General features: G+C 33.3%; 2 protein-coding genes across 5 annotated transcripts in view; one reads left to right on the top strand and one right to left on the bottom strand.

The window, feature by feature from the left end:
- LOC133175117 (TOM1-like protein 2) overlaps positions 1-11777 on the top strand; it is a 51518-nt gene extending 39741 nt beyond the window's left edge. For all 4 annotated transcript variants that reach the window (XM_061310251.1, XM_061310249.1, XM_061310250.1 and 1 more), the window contains one exon: positions 9630-11777. In XM_061310251.1, coding sequence (XP_061166235.1) covers positions 9630-9757 — 128 coding nt within the window. In that variant the 3' untranslated portion in view covers positions 9758-11777. The remainder of the gene's footprint in view (positions 1-9629) is intronic.
- A 1378-nt stretch (positions 11778-13155) lies between these two features.
- LOC133174865 (uncharacterized) lies at positions 13156-17767 on the bottom strand. The gene is made up of 6 exons (XM_061309971.1): positions 17475-17767; positions 15135-15240; positions 14779-15008; positions 14646-14664; positions 14516-14540; positions 13156-14415 (listed from the first exon to the last, which is right to left on the bottom strand). The coding sequence occupies exons 1-6, from the start codon at positions 17530-17532 to the stop codon at positions 14113-14115; spliced, it is 741 nt and encodes a 246-aa protein (XP_061165955.1). The 5' UTR covers positions 17533-17767; the 3' UTR covers positions 13156-14112.
- Between the last annotated feature and the right edge of the window lie 945 nt (positions 17768-18712).

Below are 18712 nucleotides of genomic sequence, written 5' to 3'. Positions count from 1 at the left end.
TTCGATTTCTTCGATCACTTCCTGTGATGACCGGAAATGACGGCTGACGCTTTTAACCCTATGTGTTTTGCCTTCTCACCAAGTTTTATTACTCCTACAAGTTTGGTGTTTTACTTTCATGCCGTTTCCGAGATCTCGCTGAAATAACTTTTCATTTTGTGGACAAGAAAACACGCGACCGGAAGTGAATTTTATTAAGATATTTCATGTCAATCTAGACAACTGCAGTCTCAATAACATATATAAAAATCATTTAAAGAACTCTATCTATAAGCGATATGTTGGGGGAAATTCAAAACCCCTATTATGTAGTTTTTCTCTTAAAACCGAAAGTTGTCGTTTTTTGTTTCCGGTGGAACCAAGACATCTCGTAACTGTGAAAAAGATACAATTATATGATGCAAGTCTTATTTCAAAAGAGAAAATTTGAAATTTTCGATTTCTTTGATCACTTCCTGTGACGACCGGAAGTGACGACTGACGCTCTTAACCCAAATTGTTTTGTCTACTTCTCAAGGTTTAATACTCTTATCAGTTTGGTGTCTAAATCTCTTCCTGTTTCTGAGATCTCACTCGGACAAGTTCTCATTTTGCGGACATTTAAATGCGCGACCGGAAGTGAATTTTACAAAGATATTTGACGTTACTCTAGACATTTGCAGTCTTGATAACATATTCAAAAATCAGTTCAAATACATTATGTATAAAAAATATTTATGGGAAAGTAAAATACTCAAATTATGCAGTTTTTCACTTATAGCCGGAAGTTGACGTTTTTGGTTCCGGTAAGACTAACATATTTCGAATCTACAAATAAGATGCAACAATGTAATGAAAGAAAAAAATCAAAAAAGAAAAGTTGAAAATTTCGATTTCTTTGATCACTTCCTGTGACGACCGGAAGTGACGGCTGACGCTCTTAACCCAAATGGTTTTGCCTACTCCTCAAGATCTATTAACCGTATAGGTTTGGTGTCTTAATCTCTTACCTTTTCTGAGATATGACTGGGACAAAATATTTTTGAAAAAAACGGAAATCGGACATATCTGACGACCGGAAGTGAATTTTGAAAAAATGAAAAAAACGCCTAGGGGTATTTTCATTCTCTATCATCCCTGAAAATTTCAAGAAAATCCGTCCAGCCATCTCTGAGAAAACGCTCCGACAAGAAAAGGGGAAAAAAAAAATAATAATAAAAAGAAACAGTAGAATCACTATAAGGTCTTCCGTCTGAAACGGAAGACCTTAATAAAAATAATAATAAAAAGAAACAGTAGAATCACTATAAGGTCTTCCGTCTGAAACGGAAGACCTTAACTAGAAACTCATTACTAGTAATGAGAAGGTCTTCCGTTATACTACTTCCTGTTTGCATCAACATGTCTTTTAACGTCGGTATTAGCCTAAAACTTATGTAGAAACAAAATAGCTTAAAAAATTACTTTTTTGCTTCGTTTCCTGTCACGACCGGAAGTAATGACGACACACGATTTTTACACGATGCAAATGAACTGATGACTGACTATAAGTCCTGAAAGTTTTAGACTTCAGTCTATTATAATTATTGTTGCCGAACAATTGTGAGAACAAATTCTAATTTTGAGGACAGGAAAACACACGACCGGAAGTGAACTGAATAAAAATCTCTGAATTTTCTCTTGACTTTTGCAGTATCTACAACATATGTAAAAAACATTTCAAATACTTATATATAAGTGATATTTATGAGAAAGTTAAACCACGAAATAACGTAATTTATCTCTTAAAACCCGGAAGTTTAAAGTTTTTGTTTCTGGTAGAATCTAACATATTTCAAAACAGCGAAAGAGAAGCAATAAAGTGATGCAAGTTTTAATTTTAAAAAGAAAAGTTGAAATTTTTTATTTCTTTGATCACTTCCTGTGACGACCGGAAGTGACGGCTTACGAGTTTAACCCTATATGTTTTGCCCACTCACCAAGGTTTATTACTCCTATAAGTTTAGTGTCTTAATCTCATGTCGTTTCTGAGATCTCTTTGAAATAAGTTTTCATTTTGAGGACAAGAAAACAGGCGACCGGAAGTGAATTTTACTAAGATATTTCACGCCACTCTAGACATCTGCAGCCTCAACAACATATATAAAAATCATTCAAAGAACACTATCTATAGGCGATATGTATGGGCAAATTATATACCCTATTATGTAGTTTTTCTCTTATAACCGGAAGTTGTCGTTTTTTGTTTCTGGTGAGACCAACACATTTCGTAACTCTAAAAAAGATACAATTATATGATGCAAGTCTTATTCCAAAAAAGAAAATATGAAATTTTTAATTTATTTGATCACTTCCTGTGACGACCGGAAGTGACGACTGACGCTCTTAACCCAAATGGTTTTGTCTACTCCTCAAGGTCTAATACTCCTATAAGTTTGGTGTCTAAATCTCTTCCTGTTTCTGAAATATCACTGGGACAAGTTCTCAATTTGCGGACATTTAAAAGCGCGACCGGAAGTGAATTTTACAAAGATATTTGACGTTACTCTAGACATTTGCAATCTTGATAACATATTTAGAAATCAGTTCAAATACTTTATCTGTTAAAAAATATTTATGGGAAAGTAAAATACTCAAATTATGCAGTTTTTCGCTTATAGCCGGAAGTTGACGTTTTTGTTTCCGGTGGGACCAACATATTTCGAATCTACAAATAAGATGCGACAAGGTGATGAAAGAAAAAAATCAAAAAAGAAAAGTTGAAAATTTCGATTTCTTTAATCACTTCCTGTGACGACCGGAAGTGACGGCTGACGCTTTTAACCCAAATGGATTTGCCTACTCCTCAAGATCTATTACTCATATAAGTTTGGTGTCTTAATCTCTTACCGTTTCTGAGATATGACTCGGACAAAATATTTCTGAAAAAAACGGAAATCGGACATATCTGACGACCGGAAGTGAATTTTGAAAAAATGAAAGACACATTTGTAGGTATTTTCATTCTCTATTATCCCTGAAAATTTCAAGAAAATCCGTCCAGCCATCTCTGAGAAATCGTGAAAACAAGAAAGGGGACAAAAATAATAATAATAACTAGAAACTCATTACTAGTAATGAGAAGGTCTTCCGTTATACTACTTCCTGTTTGCATCAACATGTCTTTTCCAACGTCGGTATTAGCCTAAAACTTATGTAGAAACAAAATAACTTTAAAAAATTACTTTTTTGCTTCGTTTCCTGTCACGACCGGAAGTAATGACGACACACGATTTTTACACGATGCAAATGAACTGATGACTGACTATAAGTCCTGAAAGTTTTAGACTTCAGTCTATTATAATTATTGTTGCCGAACAATTGTGAGAACAAATTCTAATTTTGAGGACAGGAAAACACACGACCGGAAGTGAACTGAATAAAAATCTCTGAATTTTCTCTTGACTTTTGCAGTATCTACAACATATGTAAAAAACATTTCAAATACTTATATATAAGTGATATTTATGAGAAAGTTAAACCACGAAATAACGTAATTTATCTCTTAAAACCCGGAAGTTTAAAGTTTTTGTTTCCGGTAGAATCTAACATATTTCAAAACAGCGAAAGAGAAGCAATAAAGTGATGCAAGTTTTAATTTTAAAAAGAAAAGTTGAAATTTTTTATTTCTTTGATCACTTCCTGTGACGACCGGAAGTGACGGCTTACGAGTTTAACCCTATATGTTTTGCCCACTCACCAAGGTTTATTACTCCTATAAGTTTAGTGTCTTAATCTCATGTCGTTTCTGAGATCTCTTTGAAATAAGTTTTCATTTTGAGGACAAGAAAACAGGCGACCGGAAGTGAATTTTACTAAGATATTTCACGCCACTCTAGACATCTGCAGCCTCAACAACATATATAAAAATCATTCAAAGAACACTATCTATAGGCGATATGTATGGGCAAATTATATACCCTATTATGTAGTTTTTCTCTTATAACCGGAAGTTGTCGTTTTTTGTTTCTGGTGAGACCAACACATTTCGTAACTCTAAAAAAGATACAATTATATGATGCAAGTCTTATTCCAAAAAAGAAAATATGAAATTTTTAATTTATTTGATCACTTCCTGTGATGACCGGAAGTGACGACTGACGCTCTTAACCCAAATGGTTTTGTCTACTTCTCAAGGTCTAATACTCCTATAAGTTTGGTGTCTAAATCTCTTCCTGTTTCTGAGATATCACTCGGACAAGTTCTCATTTTGCGGACATTTAAACGCGCGACCGGAAGTGAATTTTACAAAGATATTTAACGTCACTCTAGACATTTGCAGTCTTGATAAAATATTCAAATATCAGTCCAAATACATTATCTACAAAAAATATTTATGGGAAAGTAAAATACTCAAATTATGCAGTTTTTCGCTTTTAGCCGGAAGTTGACGTTTTTTGTTTCCGGTGGGACCAACATATTTCGAAACTACAAATAAGATGCAATAATATGATGCAAAAAAAGATTCAAAAAAGAAAATTTGAAATTTTCGATTTCTTTGATCACTTCCTGTGACGACCAGAAGTGACGGCTGAAGCTCTTAACCCAAATGGATTTGCCTACTCCTCAAGATCTATTATTCAGATAAGTTTGGTGTCTTAATCTCTTACCGTTTCTGAGATATGACTCGGACAAAATATTTCTGAAAAAAGCGGAAATCGGACATAACTGACGACCGGAGGTGAATTTTGAAAAAAATGAAAGATACATTTGTAGGTAATTCTTTTCTCTATTATCCCTGAAAATTTCAAGAAAATCCGTCCAGCTATCTCTGAGAAATCGTGAAAACAAGAAAGGGAAAAAAATAATAATAATAAAAAGAAAAAGAAGAAACAGTAGAATCACTATAAGGTCTTCCGTCTGAAATGGAAGACCTTAATAAGAGAATGGCGTGTAAGGTTCACGTCAAAACATGGCTGACGCAAAACAATTCCTGAATTTTCCCCTTCAATTCGAGCATTTCTGCATTGGACAGGGCTGATGGTTGTTTATGAGATGATAAAGTATGTGTAAACTTTCTTAGTTTAGCGGAATCATGAACATTTTCGGCGTGATGAATAATTTGTTTACAGTAGTGATGAGGCTTTCGCGCACCTGCAGGAGCGGATCCAAGGATTTACGAATTTAATAAAAACAATGGAAATGAAGTTCTAATACTTATATATATTATTTAATGAAACTATTAATATGCAAGTAATAGATATACAAGAAAATGCTAAGGAATGCAGCTGACAATCGCTACTTTCTAAAGATAAATTAATTCTAAATAAAATAATTATAAATTCTTTAGACGAATCAGAAGAAAAATGAATGGTAGCAAAATATCAAATCACATCAGGGGAACTGAATTTTATTAATGACACTCTTAAGAAGTTCCTTATAAGTTGTATATATTATATCTGCCTATTCCACCTCGCTGCTTCGAGTGGTGTGTGGGGGAGGGGGGGGGGGATGTCTTGAACATAAACATGTAAATTACCATTATTTTGTAGAAAGAATTAAGCCTTATCATTTTGAAAACTTCAAGAAGAGTTGCTTGTGATATGAAGGTCAAGGTCATTTTATTTATAATCCAAAACATAAAAGCGACATTTGCATTCATTACAATAAAAGAGAGGGGGGGGGGGGGGGGGGGGGGTCTGTAAAGATGACAACGTCTTCTACAGTTGACAAAATAAAAGAATGGTGAATAAAATGTGCACACATGATATATATCATACTCAACCATTTTTATTTAATATAAACTTGTTTATATGGCAACAGGAAGATTTTTCTGGCCTATCTCAATCACCAGAGAAGTGTTACCTCTACACTTCATCCTAAGTGAATGAGCTCGGAGCAGTCCCCGTAAACTATATATACGACAAAAAAATCAATATTTTGTAGTGTTTAAGAAACGTTGGTCCTACGTTTTCAGAAATTCTAAGATATTTAAAGATATTTAATTCCTTCTTAATCAAATCAAGAAACTGGCAATACGTAAAATCTTCAAAGAGGGGCCTTTACATACCCTGTGAATATTACAGAAAAAAGAAGTTAGAAAGACGAAGAAATTGAAAAAATCGACTTTGAAATCCACTTTCTGTGACGACCGGAAGTATTGACGACGGAAAAAATGTTCATGGTGACATCTATAAGTCATTATCTATGATATTTGACAGAGTTAACTTTCATATCTTAAGCTGTTCTGGAGAAATGGAGCGGACAAAGTTCTTTACAAAATTTCCTCTATCAATAATATTAAGAATACTAGAAACTCATTACTAGTAATGAGAAGGTCTTCCGTTATACTACTTCCTGTTTGCATCAACATGTCTTTTCCAACGTCGGTATTAGCCTAAAACTTATGTAAAAACAAAATAAGTTAAAAAATACTTTTTTGCTTCGTTTCCTGTCACGATCGGAAGTAATGACGACACACGATTTTTACACGAAGCAAATGAACTGATGACTGACTATAAGTCCTCAAAGTTTTAGACTTCAGTCTTTTACTGTTGCCGAACAATTGTGAGAACAAATTCTAATTTTGAAGACAGGAAAACACGCGACCAGAAGTGAAGAGAATAAAAATTTTCTCTTGACTTTTGCAGTATCTACAACATATGTAAAAAACATTTCAAATACTTATCTATAAGTGATATTTATGAGAAAGTTAAACCACGAAATAACGTAGTTTATCTCTTAAAACCGGAAGTTTAAAGTTTTTTTTCCCGGTGGAATCTAACATATTTCAAAACAGCGAAAGGGAAGCAATAAAGTGATGAAAGTTTTAGTTTTAAAAAAGAAAAGTTGAAATTTTTGTTTTCTTCGATCACTTCCTGTGATCACCGGAAGTGACGACTGACGCTTTTAACCCTATGTGGTTTGCCTTCTCACCAAGTTGTATTACTCCTATAAGTTTGGTGTCTTACTTTCATGCCGTTTCCGAGATCTCGCTGAAATAACTTTTCATTTTGAGGACAAGAAAACACGCGACCGGAAGTGAATTTTACTAAAATATTTCATATCACTCTAGACATCTGCAGTCTCAATAACATATATAAAAATCATTTAAAGAACTCTATCTATAGGCGATATGTATCGGAAAATTAAATACCCTACTATGTAGTTTTTCTCTTATAACCGGAAGTTGTCGTTTTTTGTTTCCAGTGGGACCAACACATATCGTAACTGTGAAAAAGATACAATTATATGATGCAAGTCTTATTCCAAAAGAGAAAAGTTGAAATTTTTGATTTCTTTGATCACTTCCTGTGACAACCGGAAGTGACGACTAATGCTTTTAACCCAAATGGTTTTGTCTACTTCTCAAGGTCTAATACTCCTATAAGTTTGGTGTCTAAATCTCTTCCTGTTTCTGAGATATCACTCGGACAAGTTCTCATTTTGCGGACATTTAAACGCGCGACCGGAAGTGAATTTTACAAAGATATTTAACGTCACTCTAGACATTTGCAGTCTTGATAAAATATTCAAAAATCAGTTCAAATACATTGTCTATAAAAAATATTTATGGGAAAGTAAAATACTCAAATTATGCAGTTTTTCGCTTATAGCCGGAAGTTGACGTTTTTGTTTCCGGTGGGACCAACATATTTCGAAACTACAAATGAGATGCAATAATGTGATGCAAAAAAATATTCAAAAAAGAAAAGATGAAATTTTCGATTTCTTTGATCACTTCCTGTGACGACTGGAAGTGACGACTGATGATCTTAACCCAAATGGATTTGCTTACTCCTCAAGATCTATTACTCATGTAAGTTTGGTGTCTTAATATCTTACCGTTTCTGAGATATGACTCGGACAAAATATTTCTGAAAAAAACGGAAATCGGACATATCTGACGACCGGAAGTGAATTTTGAAAAAAATGAAAGATGCATTTGTAGGTATTTTCATTCTCTATTATCCCTGAAAATTTCAAGAAAATCCATCCAGCCATCTCCGAGAAATCGTCCGAAAAGAAAAGGGGAAAAAAATAATAATAATAATAATAAAAAGAAAAAGAAGAAACAGTAGAATCACTATAAGGTCTTCCGTCTGAAACGGAAGACCTTAAAAAGAAAAAGAAGAAACAGTAGAATCACTATAAGGTCTTCCGTCTGAAACGGAAGACCTTAATAATAAGAAACAATAGAATCACTATAAGGTCTTCCGTGGAGACGGAAAACCTTAATAAGAAGAAACAGTAGAATCACTATAGGTCTTCCGTTGAAAACGGAAGACCTAATAAGAAACAGTAGAATCACTATAGGTCTTCCGTTGAAAACGGAAGACCTAATAAAATTCAAACTTGCCCCCAGCACTCTATATATACAATGTGATACGATTAATTTATTCATATAACAAAAAGTACACAATAATTTTGTTAATCACTTGTGCCAATGTAATTTGTGTGCAAGATTTTGGAAATATTATGTGACCGTCACGTGATCACCGAAGTCATGTGACATCACAAAAATATGTTATTTTGATACCTTATAAACTATCTTGGAAAATTGGCTTATATACATGAATTTCAAATTGAAATCACAACACAGACCAAATAAAACAGTTTGTTTTTAGTGCATTTTAAGCCTTTGGACCTGCAAAAGCATCCTTGGGTGAAGGGGGGTTAAATTATTAAAATAAAGGACCAAGCCCCCTTCCAAGGGGAGATAATCAAGAAAAAAAATAGGATGGGGTCATTAAAAAATCTTCTTCTCAAGAACCAATTGGCCAGAAAAGCTGAAACTTATGTGGAAGCATCCTGGGGTACTGAAGAATCTAGATTGTTCAAATCATGACCCCTGGGGTTAGGGCAAGGCTACAATGAGGATTTCAATTTTTACATTGAGATGTATAGGAAAAATCTTTAAAAAATCTTCCTCTCAAGAACCACTGGGCCAGAAAAGCTGAAACTTATGTGGAAGCAGCCTGGGGTAGTGTAGATTCTAATTTGTTCAAATCATGGCCCCTGGGGGTAGGGTGAGGTCACATTAAGGAATCTAAGTTTTACATTAAAATATATAGGAAAAATCTTTAAAAATCTTCTTCTCAAGAACCACTGGGCCAGAAAAGCTGAAACTTAAGTGAAAGCATCCTGGGGTAGTGTAGATTCTAAATTCAATTCATGACCCCTGGGGGTAGGACAGGGTCACAATAGGTATTACATGGGAGGAAATCAGGTGAAGAACAGCAGGGCCAAATTTACTCAGGTGAGCATTATGGCCCATGGGCCTCTTGTTCTTTAAGTCAGGGGACACAAATTCTCTGAATTAGCTTGTTAATTTATTTTTTAATGTCAAAGGTTTGCTAAATGTTTTTATTTTAGATAAAATTTATAATGACAATCATTTCTTTTGACTTAGAAACAGTATTAAAGATAAAATGTGAGAGGAATTTGTTCTTTCTGATGCCCTTATTATTCTGTTTCTCGTTATGCATTGTATGTATCAAGAAGACTTGAACCATGCCAGATCATAAATATGCAGCACTGTTTTGTTTTTTTTTGTTTGTTTGTTTGTTTTGTTTTTTGTTTCATTATATGAACTTTGAATATCAAATAATTTGATAATGAAGCACATAGATTGTAATAAAATTAGTATAATTTTGATTTTTTTTTTTCAGAGTTTGATTCCTTCTTGAATGATAGAGCCCAAGCTGCTGACACCCTCCCCAGCATAACAGCCGCTACAGGTCAAAGGTCACGGAAGCTACAAAAAGATGACGAAGAGAATCCCTTGTTTGCTTTATAAATTATGAACCCTGTGTGAAAGTGTATGAAAGAATGTATGAAAACTGATCTAATTATAGTAACATGATAATTGTTTACAGTATCACATGATCACAACATGGTCAGTCATAGTATGCCAAACTGTGGAAAACTGGTCATCAATACTTTGTTAGATCCTGTAAATCAGAGAAAAATTTCTTGCTACCTTTTTTCCTAGCTGTAAGTATTGTTTTGTACATTATTTATTCATTTACCTACCTACATTCAAATTTGTACTTGGAATAAAAATTTTAGAAGATATATATATATATGCAATTATTTGATAAGACATTTATGAATGATTTCATGTGTAAAAAGAATTGCATGAATTTTTCCATTGTGAGGCTTATTGCCTTGTTTTTACTACAAATGATAATTATAGAAGCAATTATTAAACTGTAAAAATCTATTGAGTGGCATAATGTTTTGTAATGATTTGCTCTAATACAGTTGAACTTTGTTGTCTTGAACTTTGATTTTTTTGAATACACTAGATAAGTTGAATTTTGTTGTATTGAACATTAATTTTCTGAATATCCAAATATGTTGAAGTGAGTCAGCATTCCTGGTTGAATCATGAATCCACTTGTCAACATCATTATCTTGAACCATCAGATATCTTGAAGTCAGACAATCCTGCTATGTTGGAAATATAAGGGTTGACTGTATTTCATTCAGTTTTAAGAATGGCTTAATGCAAAAGCATACAAAAGGTTTTTCAGTGTTTAAAAAGAATATAGCAAATGTTTTTTCTAAAAAAAAAAAGGGGGGGGTCATAATAATGTCATTCAAATGTATTACATGTACTATGACGTAAACACAAGCTGCAAATATTGATATGTACAGGCTTGATATATACAAATTTTGTTAGTTTTAGGCTTAATATATATATATATATATATATAATTTGCCATTAAAATCTTGTAGAGGGTCCAAATTTCAAGGAACTGCAAGTTTTTATGATATCATTGTAAGAAGCATTTTTATAAAGGCATGGGACTTTATGTTTAGTACAAATAATGATTTATCTTATCTTTTTTTTTTTTCTTTTTTTTTTTTTTCTTTTTTTTTTTTTTTGTTAAAAGACCTTGGTCACTGTGATTATTTCATAGATTTGTTGGAAAATGTAAGGGATGCTCTTAGAGGATTGAATGTTATTACTGGCTGTGCAGTTTTTGATTAAGAAATCAATAGTGGAGAAATACATGTGTATTGACCTAACAGAACCCACCCACATAATAAGAATGATACAAGAGTTGGCTGTAATCAGCAGAATTAATCAAGATGGGTTCAGATTTTAATTTTAGTTTCAAGAAAATATACCACCACAAAAATGAAAATCATGGAGCTTAGTAGTGGCTGAGACTCTGTTAAAATCTGAATTCATTGTGTAATGAATATTCACCTGTTTTTATCTGATAGAAAGTTGTTAACTAAACACTACATTGTTTTTACATTGAAAGTCATTGTATAATAAGCTTTAAAGTTACTTCTAAAGAACATATATGTATTGATTATTCTGTCAACAAGTTCAATGAACTCATATATTCAAGAACAATTAGCCTGCTTTGAATTGTGTAGAACTTTTGAACTGATTTAATAATGAGTAAAACAAATTGAGCCATTTATTTTTTGAATATATTTTGGGTTAAAAATCTTTTTAATTTGGATTGATTTAGACTAAAAACTCTGAATGTTTACTTCAAAGCTTTTTTGTTCCTTTCTATTTAAAGAGATCTATACAGTGTTAATCTGAAGTTACTCATGATGACACTGATTAATCATCACTTTGGGATAAAAACATCCTATAAACTAAACTATAAGCACCTAAGTGCATTGTCATTTGATATGGTTTTCTATAATTTGTCCTGGATGTACTATATATTTATCTCATGGCAAACAGAATAAATGTAAAAGAAATTGTGTAGTAATCTGTATCCATTTGAGTGTTCAACACACTTGTCTATTTAACATGATGTTGAAAAATAAAAAAAATATTGTTATACCTTTTTTTTTTTTCCTTTGGTAATTTGTTCAAAGATCAATATTGTGTATAGTAGAAGAACCTGAGTGAATCACACAAAGAAACATTGAAATACATGTATGTGTACCGAGAAATCAGATCGAGGATTTCACCGGTAAAATTTCATGTATTAATATACTGAAATCTTGAGCAGCATGAAATGGGGAAACCTGTAGGTAAATTTTGCTCATTCTCAAAAAATGGGTCTAATTAAACCTAGAAAGTGCTTTTGTGTCAAAATGTACAAGATTTAAAGCTGTTTTCCTGTTAGTTTATTGACTTGGGGTCTTGTCATGAATTCAAATGTGTTAGTAATTAATTAAAAGTTTGATACATGATGCAGAGACTACAAAATCTGTACTTTTTTGACAAAAGTTCTTTCTCTGATTACATTATTTTATCATTTTCAAATTTTAGCTCACTGAATATCTATCCATGTAGTGACATGGGTTTCAACATGCTTGTAATCAGAATTGTAGACATTTTAGCTCACCTGAACCAAAGGCTTGAGTGAGCTTTTCTGATCAAAATTTGGCCGTTGTCTGTCATCGTCATAGTTGATGATGTAAACTACTTGTGTTTTCTCTAGAACAACTGGAACAACTTCAACTAGACTTGGCACAAGGCATCCTTGTGTAGGGAATTCAATTTTTTTTCAAATGAAGGACCACACCCCTTTAAAGGGGAGAAAATAAGGAATTGGTGAAAATTTAATGGCATCTTTTAAACATCTTCTCAAGAACCCCTTGGCCAGAAAAGATGAAAGTTATTTGAAAACTTCATTACAGAGTGTAGATTTAAGTTTGTTCAAATCCTGACCTCTTAGGGTATGGTGGAGCCACAAAAGGAGACCATTTTTATATAGGAAAATATTCTTCTCAAGAACAGCAGAGCCATGATTAGTCATATTTATCAGGAAGCATCATGGGCCCTGGGGGTAGGGTGGGCTACAATAGATCAAAGTTTTACATAGAAATGTATAGGAGAAAATCTTAAATCTCAAGAAGAACAGCAAGGCCTTGATTAATCATCTTTATCTGGAAGCATCCTCAGATAGTGTAGATTCCAGTTTGTTCAGATAAGGGTCGTCTGGAATAGCTTGAGGCTACAGTAGGGAATCAAATTTTATTATAGGAAGAAGTCTTTTCAAGAGTTGCAAGACCACGCTATATCATATGAATAAGCAAACATTCACAAAAAAACAAAAAGGACATGTTAGCTTCAACAATAGAATAACTCTCCTCCCTATTGAAATGAGAGCCTTTTCCTCGTCCAGCTCTTTTTAAGTATCATCTAAAGACCAATGTCACCACTTTATCAAAGTTTTGCAAGAAATAAAAAGACTGATATATGTTCTTTTTAATATAAAACTCATATAAACTTGATACAAAAATATATACATACGATGTTTGTATCCGATTAAAAACACAATTAGCAATGGCATTGCGGAAACAAAACGATATTGTGTAGTAATTAAAATAAAACTTTATGAACACGCATCGTATGAGACAAAACGTCAAAAAAGGGTAAAAACAAAAGGATTAAAGTAAAGCCGTGTAAACATTTCATACAATGTACGAAATCAGTCGGTCTTATTTCCCATATTTCTATGAATTTATACATATAGAACATTTTTCAATTGAATATTTATATAAAACCTGTATTGACTATGATTAATGTTTACGAATACCGAGACTACCGGGGGAATAAATTTTGAAACTCGATAAAAAAAAATATTTTTGAGAAAGTTGGTTTATAATAAAACAAAAATCCGGTATCGCAGTAGATGCCGGTACGAAAGATATCCCCTATGACCATAAATGAACATATGAAATATTCTTGAAGGGACGGCATGCATCAACAAAGACTTTTCTAATGCTTTTACTCGCGTTATGGACACTCTTCCTACTGACATTACTATGTTTCCTTTTTTATCTTCATCCTCTTCATAAAATTGCTATAATTACAGAAAAGCTTCATTACAAATGTACGTACAGCACAGGGGCTAATCCGAGATTCCTCTGACTCTAACCCCTGCTTTTATATTGTGCACATGTCAAAATATATATAAAAGCAGGGGTTAGAATCAGAGGAATCTCGGATTACACGGGGGCTTGCTCCTGGCGTGTAAAAAAATATTTGTTTAAAAAAAACATACACGATATACTATGTTAACAGAAAATCGTGTATGTTTTTTTAATAAATATTTTTTACACGCCAGAAGCAAGCCCCTGTGATTACAGTTAGCAGAAGGCCATTCTCCGTCAGAATGCTGTTATAAAACTTATTGGCTCACATAAATTGTACAAACTCAACTAATACAGTATCAATTCGTCCTCGTTTTGGGCCCGCCTACTGGCGCTTAAATTTGCCACGGCCTCATCGTCGTCTTGGAAATGAAAGTTCATGACCCCGTTTGTCGTTCCCTTACTTTCTATAGGTTGTTTTTCTAATGTCATCTGAATTTCCTCTGCCTTGACAGTCTCGTTAAGACTGATATTCTGGTTGTGGTTTGAAAGTGGCGTTGTCACCGGAATATGAGTTGTGTTTGAATCTGTCACGATTTCCGTTACTATAACCTGTTCTTCGTCTTCTTCATCGAAGTTTATTTGTTTACTCTAAATTACAAGGAAAGTTTAAATAATATATATTCAAGTTTGAATTATACTGCAAACATTAAACTAGGATTCTATGTGAAAAGCACATTTAAAAAGCTACCTTTTCTTCATAACGTGGTGTTGGACTGTAAATAAAAAAAGATAGTTTACATTTCATATTGAAAGATAGTTTATATTTCATATTGAGATCCAGGAACGATCCGCGCTCGTAATTGTACACCAGTACTCACATTTCTTGTATCCAGTGATCTGTAATTGGAGAACGACAAACTCATAAAGAGAATCTTATTTTCATAGCATATTATTACAGAATCAGTCAAAAGACATACAAATATATAAAAGACGCATTTCGAAATGCTTTACCTGTAGAGACAGAATTATATATAGCATTTTTAGAGGTTCCGTTTTGTATCATTGTTAGTGTACCGCCTCGCTGTGTAGATGGGCGAGACCCTGGTCGCGATGGCGTAGTTTTGGTTGATAGTGGAATACTTTGAGCTCCATTCAGCTTAGGAAACTCAAATTTAGGTTTTATTGGTCTAGGTGATTTGGTCTTTCCTTGCCATGCTTGGTATTTTGGAAACCAATGATTCCTGAAAAATATAATAGTAATTATTGAAATTTTCAGTAAAATATAACCATGGATGTATTTGTTGAGAAAGGTACAGAAAGAGGAATTCTAATTCAGATTTTGTCTAACATTAAACAAGTCCACTGACCAGGTTATAACAAGAACCAACATTACGATCATGGCGATGAAGGCAAAGAATGTTACAATCGAGGAAGCAACCAGTCCACCCAGAGTATAGTTGTCTCCACGTGACCCTGTAACATGTACTTGCTATATTAAATGAGAATATAAGAAATGCGAATTCGTATTGATATATAAAGTCATTGGAAACAACAGATTTTTGCATCCAACTTCTTTTGCATCATGTAATGGAGCTTCAACATGAACAGATTAATTTAAGGCCTGTTTTTTTATAATGCATGTGACTTTTCCGACCATTTTTAAATATGCATCCATTATTATGCATTGCCGAAACTACACCTATTTTTAACAACAAATGTGCAGTTAGTTTGCATTACCTTAAATTAAGCGATATTATTAAACAAAACCAATTTTAGTTTCTGTATACATAAAAAAAAAACTTCGTTATTTTTTCATTCGGGAAAGAGAACAAAATCAAGTATTTGATCAGTATTATTTGATCCATATTCGAGGAACTGCGAACGATAGTATTGTTCTGCCGTCTACCTCCAAGTCAATTTTCAAAAATTGACACAATTGAATGATTTTTCATATTTATGTAGATATTAATGTGAATTTTCGTAAAACGTAACTTATTTGGGAAAACAAAGAGAAATAACTTTATAATTTTGATAAAACTTGTGTTTTTCCCTATAGAAATCAACAAAAACGCACGTTATTTTTAAAACATCTCCCCCCCCCCCCACCCCCCGTGAAACAAAAATTCCTTTTTACAGGTATTATACTATCATGTTGTAAATTTTGAATTTACTAGGGGGAGGTAAATGCAAAATTTTGCATTTACCTCCCCCTAGTAAATTCAAAATTTACAACATGATAATACATTGTTATTTCAAATCCATACCAAAGCTTTTGTTGTTTCACAAGGGGGAACATATGTTTACAGATAAAAACAGCAGAAGTGGCCATTCTTTTACCAATTTCAAATGGGATTACAAATAAAAAAAAAATAGTGGGGCACTTTGTTAATTATATTTGTTGAATTTTACATAAGTTAAACATGCGGATAGATTTAGGGGTCATTTATCCATTTTCATGAGTATTTGAAAATCTGGTGATGTTAAAAAGGCCTGATTTCAACGGAAAAAAATTTCTACCCCCCCCTTATGGAAAGACTTGTAAATAAGAGCAATGAACTGTTTTTAAAATTATTAATCAATTACTAATGAACTCTTCTTTGCACTCAGTTAAGTTTTAATGGCCAAATTGCAATCTATATTGAATTAAATGAGTTTAAAATGTAGGCGAGAATCGAGAGTTTAGCGTTCATAGTTCTTTTATGTGTTGTTTCGTCTATAGGTAAAAAATTTAATGAAATTTGGGAAACATTTAATATTTTGAACTCTCTATCATGTTTCATTTAATTCTCTCTGTTTCTAGCAGTTTCTTTCATTGAAACTGCTTTTCTTTATTTCGGAGCTTTAAAAGAATCGCGTCTTTGTTTGGAACGTTGGTACATGCACAGTTACAATGTGAAGAATTTTAAAGTACGTTACGATTGAAATTTATTCGTACTCAGATTACATGGAACATGCAGTATATAGTCACCAATTAATAGCTACTTCTGGGACTTCAGATTTCTAGGGGCATTGCAGAGATAAAAATAATGATATGGTTTTATAAAGTAGTTTGTCGGACAAAACGTTGTTGTAGTCACGGCCTGTCGCATTTACTTATTCATTCATAGCGGATATCCAGGCCTCCGATTCATACAGAATCATAAATTCATCTGATGTTTTAAAAATTTGTTTTCGTGAATAGGGGACAAAGAATCGTTCCGATAAAATCTTTACATTTAATTTTCTATGAACTTTGGATAAACTCTTCAAATCAATGAAGAATGGTCATTCTAAACATACGACACATTTCAATTTTTGCTGATATTTAAATTCTATAGATCTAGTCGGGAGTAGGAATAATTAGAAAAAGTGAAATATAAACAGGTAGTAAGATAAAGCAGTTGGGTTATGTATTTTGAAAGAAAAGGACAGTGCAGCCATATTTTACACATTAAAGAAAACGAATTAGTGACAGTGTACATAGACAACCTAATCTTTAATAATAAATAAACATGCACCAGATCAATATCGCGGAACCGGTTTGTAATGTGTATTGGTGTCAGATTAAAAATCGATTGTTCCCATATTCTCTTTAATTCCTAAGGTAGAGATGTCAACATAAAAATATTTAAGTTGTTGATGGTGGAATTACAATATTGCAATAAAACTGAACAAGAATTGCAAAACTTAAGCCGATTCAGAGATTCGTAATTACAAATCGTACATACCGGGTAAAAAAGACAGAAACACAAGGAGGGTTTTCAGCAGCAGAAATCCTCCCGCCATGATGACCGCCTGAAGTGAATTCGGATCAATGTAAGAGAGATGTTTATAGAGGTCCTGTGACCATTAATTCACAGAAGGTGGGTAGAACCCTAATATTACATCCTGAATGAAGCTTACAAGGGTACGCCCTTTATAGATCTAAGACTGATCTTGTTGCGAGCATTGGAGCAAGAAGTCCTTTTAAAAACGCAAACATTTAAATCTCAACACTTGTGCAAACATAACAAAACAAGTTTTGGAAGAGCTTGAGCGAATCAATTATACGTGCTCCTAATTATGGTCTACACATTTACAGCAAAGTTACACAAATATTGTGAAAAATGAAAGTAAATTCTATGCACTCTACAAAACATGCAGGTTTTGAAGTTAATGAAAAACTCATACTTATTTAGTATTTTTCTACCAAAAAAAATGAATAAATATTAATCTATTTAAAATGTTCATTTTTTTCTAAACACTTCCTTGTAAGAAATACTGTATTATTATTTATTTAAAAAAAATTAATTGTAGTAGAATGGATTGCATGCTTCGCTAGCCCTTTTGATTGATGTGAAATAGATTGCTAACAAAACAGAATTACAGGTATAATCCCTCCTATGTATCATTTTATCTTGTTCGTTTGTCATTTCGCCTATAGTAAGTGCTTACTGAAATAAAGAGGTTACGAGTTCTCAGTCTCTTATATGAGATGTTAATTTTCAGTTGCGGATCCAAAAGTTAATGTAGAGGGTTAGATGCCGGGGGGGGGGGGGGATGGGAGGGGCTGTTGAGAGGGGCGTGGGCCTCCCCGGAAAATGTTTTTAAGATAAAGCTCAAAATTGTGAATTGTAGACAAAATCTGTTAGGTTTGTAGGTCACCTGAGTTTACTCAGGTGACCTATTGCCATCCGTTTTCGTCTCCGTCGGCGTGCATCGTGCTTTAACATTAGAACATTTTCAGCTTCTTTTCTGAAACCGCACAACCATTTTCAACCAATTTTGGCATATAGCATCTATGGGTGAAGGGGGACAAAGTTTGTGAATTTCATGGTCCCTACCCCCCTGGGGCCTGAGGGATGGGGCCAAACCACTAAAATTAATGCAATCTTTAAAAATCTTCTTCTTTACTCCTGGACATCAAGCAGTCAAACTGTTTGCATGATTGTAATAAGCATTGAGTCCTCTACCAAAATTGTGAAAT

The sequence above is a fragment of the Saccostrea echinata genome, unplaced genomic scaffold (genome assembly GCF_033153115.1).
Source record: "Saccostrea echinata isolate AGI-Se365-2 ecotype Australia unplaced genomic scaffold, CSIRO_AGI_Sech_v1 ptg000060l, whole genome shotgun sequence".
Lineage (NCBI taxonomy): Eukaryota > Metazoa > Mollusca > Bivalvia > Ostreida > Ostreidae > Saccostrea > Saccostrea echinata.
The sequence above is the reverse complement of the archived record's forward strand: the minus strand, read 5'-3'. Positions and strand labels throughout refer to the sequence as shown.

Coding starts and splice junctions, on each gene's coding strand:
- LOC133174865 (XM_061309971.1), bottom strand. CDS start 17,532: ATGGCGGGAGGATTTCTGCTGCTGAAAACCCTCCTTGTGTTTCTGTCT. Junction 15,009..15,134: donor TTGGTTCTTGTTATAACCTG/GTCAGTGGACTT, acceptor TATATTTTTCAG/GAATCATTGGTTTCCAAAAT. Junction 14,416..14,515: donor CACCACGTTATGAAGAAAAG/GTAGCTTTTTAA, acceptor CTTGTAATTTAG/AGTAAACAAATAAACTTCGA.